Here is a 6,000-nt window from a genome sequence, read left to right on the forward strand (position 1 = left end):
ATATAAAGATAAAGGAGAAAATTTATACATGAAATTCTGTCTTTTAAAGATTTTCATGTAAAAAAGTTCATCCATAAAAGCCAAATTTAAACATTTAAGCATTTTATTTCCTGAAAGTTTGTTTAGAAAAAACTCTTTCTGGAAAAATTTGTCCACTAAAAGCAGAAAATAAAACCACAGAAGTGGCCATAAATCATTCTTTATATGAAAATGTTCACCATTCCCGTCATATTTATCAGTATGTAAATAAAATGTTTGAGCCTTTAACGATGATATCATGTTCATATATCAGACTTAAAACATAAAAGCAAACATGCATCTGGTCTGAACAGGTTATTTCTGCTGATAATTCCTCCTTTTGCACAGTTTTAAATGAATGAGTGGATTCAGATACATAAATGTTTTGTGTTTAGTGGGTCCAAATGATGACGAGGACCAGCAGGAGAAGATATTATCACAGGTGTACGATGAGCTGCCAGAGGGACGCAGTCCTCTGGATATCCTGAAGAATAAGGACGAACGTGAACGCATCGGTAAGGGAAAATCAGGACAGAACAGCATGAGCGAGCGCGTGCTGCGAGCATGTTCTGACTCTCCATGTCAACTTCAGTCGCTCTTCTTCTCCACACACTGTTGTTAAATTCCCTCCTCCTTCTCTTTAATGATCCATTTTCACACTGAATCTCCAGGTAAAGCCCACATCCGTCAGGCCATCTTCAGCCACGAAGAGGCTCTGAGGGTTTATGCTCTGTGTCACCACTTGAACAAGATGGACATCCTGCAGGACATCTTGAAAGCCAGCCACCAGCGCTCACTCAACAAGTACAGCGAGGTTAAAAACGAGGAGGAGTTCACGGACTACATGGAGGCCCCAGACATCATCTGTAAGTCGCTTCAAGAGGGTGATGGGGGGTGGGGGGGGTGTAATCCAGTTTGAGAAATCGCAGGATGCAGAAGACGAGAACAATTGCTGAGATGGAAGCTAATCTTCCACAGAAACTGAACCGCTGACCTCAACGTCTCCACAAAAAGACTTTCCAAAAATGAAAAGTGTTTGTTTAGGATGTTTGTCTAAGGAAAATGTTGATTCATCTACTGCTGGCTTGCGCTCCACACCTGCTTCTGTAGGAAAAGCAGCTTTGATAAGTGACGTTTATTTTCCCAGTAAAGATGACGTAACGTTTACCCTGCAAACTGCCGCCCGCTTCGCTGCTGGGCTGCAGTCGATATGTGCTTGTGACAGTAAACACTGAGAGTGACGGCATTGTTTCTTTCTCTCTGTTCTTCCAAAGCTAAAACAGAGCACAAAGCAGAGATGGAGGTTCCCGTGACTACAAAGGTGAAAGTCATCGACTTTTTCCAGCGGCTGGTATGTGGGTTACTAATATCTTTCCACTCACATTGGCTCTTTCTGCCCCGTACATGGTGGCTGGTTTATTCTTTAAGTGAAACAAAATCACTCTGGATTTGTGGTTAGATCTTCAGATTGGACTTTTTTTTTAACGCCCAGAGTGTTTTGTGTCATTTATGAATACAACCAACCCAGGTGAGCCTCCTGGAAGCTTTGGCACGTTTAATCACATGTCCATATAAAGTGCTTATTTCCAAAGCCTCCTGGACTTTCACCTGAATCAACTCATGCAACACTAACACTAACATGTCCAGAGGTGTGCAGGTCCAGCTTTATGATGGTTAAGCTCTTATAAGGCAGAGCGGCAAAAATCAGCATTGACTCTATAAATTAGGTTGTAATTAATTTCCTTGGTGGTTACCTCTACATTTATCATGATGCAATGCTGAACTTTTGTTTCTCTCAGGTCTTTTATGAAGTGATATCCCTTTTCTTTTTACTGTGGTTGTTGGTGGGACGTGGCGCTACAATCCTTGCACTCTCTGAAAGAGACATTCAGCTGGACTTATGATGTCTCCGAAGGGTCAGACAGAGTGACATTGCCAGGGATCAGGTGTAAAGCAGCTCTGAAAATAATAACCACTGATTCCTGATATAAAATCCCTCTCAGCTCTTCATTAACATCCAAAGCAACAAAGCTATAATCCCTCAAGACCTGAAAAACAATGTGAGAAAACCTAAATCCAGCACTATCTCTCCTTACAATCACTGTGGCAAGAGTTTAACCAGGCCAGACTGGAAGCCCCGTGTGATACCAGATTGTCAGGGTTTTTCCCACAGATAGCAGGAGGAAAGAAAGTCAACAAACCTTTGAATTTAATAAGGTGATTAGACTTAGTGTAACCAGAAGTACATTAACTCCCAGGACATCTCTACTACTTTTAGTTGTTTGGGCAGAGCAAAAAACTTTGATGCAGCAAATTCTGAAGTTATTAAACATGTATTTATTCTGTTGTTTTTATTTTAATTGCCGTGCAGCATCACCCAGTTTCTGCAGAGTTTATGCAGGCAGACAGGCTGAGCTGTAATGGCCCAGTGGCCGGAAGCAGCCCAGAATCACAACACAAGCATCTTTCACTCCTTCATTACATGCCCTGCAGTACTTCACCCATCCTACCCCTGTAATCCTGGACAGATGCGTTTACTTTAGACAGAACTCTGTAAATAAGTTGTTTATTTATGCAGTTTCAAGACAATCTCAACGTATTTTATGGCAGATCTTAGAAGGAATTTAAGTCATTTTTGAAGATTTACAGGAGCTCTGCACTGCAGTGTTGAAATGGACAGAGATACTGTGTTTACATGTTACTCTGTCTTTAACAACAGTGTTTACATTTCCATGAATAACATGTCGGCAAGGACACAAGCAAGGTCACACTGGAGTTTCAGATTTCAGCAAATCAAGCTCGTCAGGATTATACACTTTCCACCTATAAAACCTGCATCCACATTAACCTCAGCGTCCTCCCGCCGTGTCCCCTCAGGGCCCTCTGGCGTTTTTTTCAGCCAAGCAGCGGTGGACAGCGCCACGGACAGTGCGACTTTGCCTCGGCTCACAGGACCGAGACCTGGGTTTTACCCTGAAAGGAGAATCCCCGGTCCAGGTGGTTTCATTGGACTCCCTGTGTCCCGCTGCTGTGAGTTAAACTGTATTTTTTATCAATAACGACATGAAAGAAATTTTCTGCATCCAAGATAAAAGCTTGTTTTTGCACATTGATGCCATGTTACCAATCAGTATGTGTGAGTTTTTATGTGCTACGTTACGATTTAGAGTCAGTAAATGCTAAAATAAATGTGAATTGTCCTAATAAGTGGATAAAAACATATCAACCTTTAAAAACAGGAATGACAGACTAACATAACTTAATTTTATCTTGCAAGGAGTTCACCGCGTTGTTTTAGTAAGGTCATACTCAGATTTCCCTCCCCCCCAAAAAAACCTGAATTATGTATCTACTGACAAAATAGTCTCACACAGATGCTGTTTCAAAGTACAGGATGTTCACAGCACAGAATTTTATTCACATAATATGTTTACTTACAATGGTATTAAAAACAAAACAATTATAATTATAAAACTCTGATCTTTATTTTTCTCTAACAAAGTGTCAGGTGTAATTCTAGTAGAGGAGGGGTTTTAATTTCCTGTCTAATATGAACAAAGTCAAGTCAACTTAAACATCTAAATAATCTAGATAATAGATAAATAATAATCTAAATAATAAATTAACATCTAAGTAATAGATAAAAAAAACAAAACATCTAAATAATCTTGTCTGTTTCACGAACATCTGAAAAATATCTTAAACTTGAAGAGGATTTTAGAGTAAACGTGGGGAAGCACGCCCTTCCTCCACCTCTGCCACTCCGGCTACTAATTTAATTAAGAACTGGGGAGTATTTACACTCTGCAATCCTTTACAGCCTATTAAGACGCGCTGACAAAGAGCAGGCTCTTATTAGACCCTACAGGCTATGCAGAGAAACAGATTAGCATTGCATAAGCTTAACTAGGCCAGACTCTTAACTTTTAATTCTGCAGTCAGCTGGATTCGTGTTTAGATCTGTCTGGTTCTCCAGAGATCACTCTCATGTGGATCCAGGTATCTGACAGAAGTATACGGAAATGCACATAACTATGTGTTTTACCTGTTGCAAATAAAGGATAGTTACACTAAATATACTAAATGTCAATCTTTTCTATATTCAATTCAGCTTTATTTGTATAGCGCCACTTCACACCAGTGTTATCACAGGGAACTTTACATACACATCAATTCGAGCCAACTCATACATATCCTATAATAAAAACCAACTGATTGCATTAAGTCATGACTTCGATCCAATCCCCCATCCTGAGCTGCACGTGGCGACAGTGGGAAGGAAAAAACTCCCCTTTAACAGGAAGAGAACCTCCGGCAGAACCCGACTCAGGGAGTCGACTGGTTGGGGTGGAGACGACAGGAAAGACAGAACATGTACAACTGCACTTATTCAGGAACACCTGCGGAAAAAGGAGAAAAAAGTCAGAGACGGCAATATTATCATATATTTATACATTAATTCATTAGAGAAATAGAGCGAGGTACTTCTCAGTGCATCAGGTGACGTCCCCATTGCTACATAAGTAATGGATGTCTATCAGGTTGTTGAATGAAACTAATACACATGATTCGGTTGCTGTGAATATTTAGTGTCCAATGCGGTAGCAGATGTTTGTGTCTATAACAAATGTCCTTTATCATGTCTTTTCAAGGCCGATGGTCTGAAAGAAGGGGATTACATCATAGCTGTGGGTGACAGCGACTGCAAATGGATGGGTGTTAGCGACGTGATGCGACTTCTGAAAGATGTCAACGAAGAGGGGATTGATATCAAGGTGGTTAGCATCATGGATAGCAACCCACCCATGGTAAGTCCTGCCGCATGACTTAACACACACAAAGTGCTGTGAGAATAGTTGTTAGACAGCAAAACGGATCGAGAATCATTGAGATTTGAGTACCTAATGATAGAACTGTAGTTTTCTGTCAGTATAAATGTTCTATTTAAGCAGTGACTGAATGGCCGACTGGCCTCTTACATCTGTTCAGACTGTATGCTGTACGCTGAACGCTGCTCTGATAAACAATTGTCTGTCCACACAGCCAACCAAGAGTGCCACCTTCTGCGGAAACTTGCCTAAGACCTACTCCATGATTTGTCTGGCTCATAATGATGAAGACAAAAACCCCAAATCCCGCAAAGTAACCAAGAAACCATCATTCATAAACTGGGGTCTGAAGAACAAGATGAAGAGTGCCAGCACCCTCAGCCTTCCCACGGTGGACCGTTCTGGCGCTCTGCCCTGGAACAAACCCTGTCCCACCTTCCCCAGCTCCAGTTCCTACAATGACAGTGCCCTCTACTGAGCTACCTGCAGGCTGTTCATGTTGTGCAAACTGAACCTTGTATGGCTCATTACAGTACTCTGCTGTACCTATACTGGACGGGTTATGGTACTGTGCCAGTCCCATTTGGTGTTTCCACTGGAATAATCTGAAGTAGTGTGTGTAGCTTATAGTCACCATGACAACAATGACGTAGCGATCAGCTGCTGTGACAAGTGGCTGATCTACATGCTGCACATCGGAGCCTATGCTGTTACATAGGTTCTGTATCTCAAGTAAGCTGAAAACCAAGCATATTGGAGGGGAGGAGAGGTTGTGGCGGGGGGGAGGGGTCTTTCTGGGCCATGCCAGTATGTGTACAGCATAGTACAACTGCAACATGGGAAAACATACTCATGCCACTCTATTTATACATGCTCACAGCACTGAGACAGCACAGTAACTCTATCATCTCAGTATTTATTCCTGAGAGTAAAAACAAAAAAAGCTTCAGATGAACTGAGAGAGAAAATAAAGTTAAGCCAACACACCCAGCGCCACTTTCTGTCTGACTGCAAGGCAGTGATTTAGCTGTGGCGCGTCTTTAATTCGCTCCATTGTTTATTAAAGTATATCTGAGCTGCAGTTCCATCCTCTGTTCATGCCTCCTTCATGCTGTAAATGTCAAAGATTCAGTCATGGACACGATATTTGTTG

General features: G+C 41.5%; 1 protein-coding gene across 1 annotated transcript in view; it reads left to right on the forward strand.

Annotated features, from left to right (window-relative positions):
* Positions 1-5,476, forward strand: part of rhpn2 (rhophilin, Rho GTPase binding protein 2) — a gene marked incomplete at its 5' end in the record, with an annotated part of 29,058 nt that extends 23,582 nt beyond the window's left edge. The window contains 6 exons of the mRNA XM_079241139.1: positions 414-533; positions 690-884; positions 1,293-1,369; positions 2,896-3,048; positions 4,671-4,826; positions 5,062-5,476. Coding sequence (XP_079097265.1) covers positions 414-533; positions 690-884; positions 1,293-1,369; positions 2,896-3,048; positions 4,671-4,826; positions 5,062-5,325 — 965 coding nt within the window. The 3' untranslated portion in view covers positions 5,326-5,476. The remainder of the gene's footprint in view (positions 1-413; positions 534-689; positions 885-1,292; positions 1,370-2,895; positions 3,049-4,670; positions 4,827-5,061) is intronic.
* Positions 5,477-6,000: the final 524 nt, after the last annotated feature.

The sequence above is a fragment of the Telmatherina bonti genome (assembly GCF_933228915.1).
Source record: "Telmatherina bonti genome assembly, chromosome: 1".
Taxonomy (NCBI): domain Eukaryota; kingdom Metazoa; phylum Chordata; class Actinopteri; order Atheriniformes; family Telmatherinidae; genus Telmatherina; species Telmatherina bonti.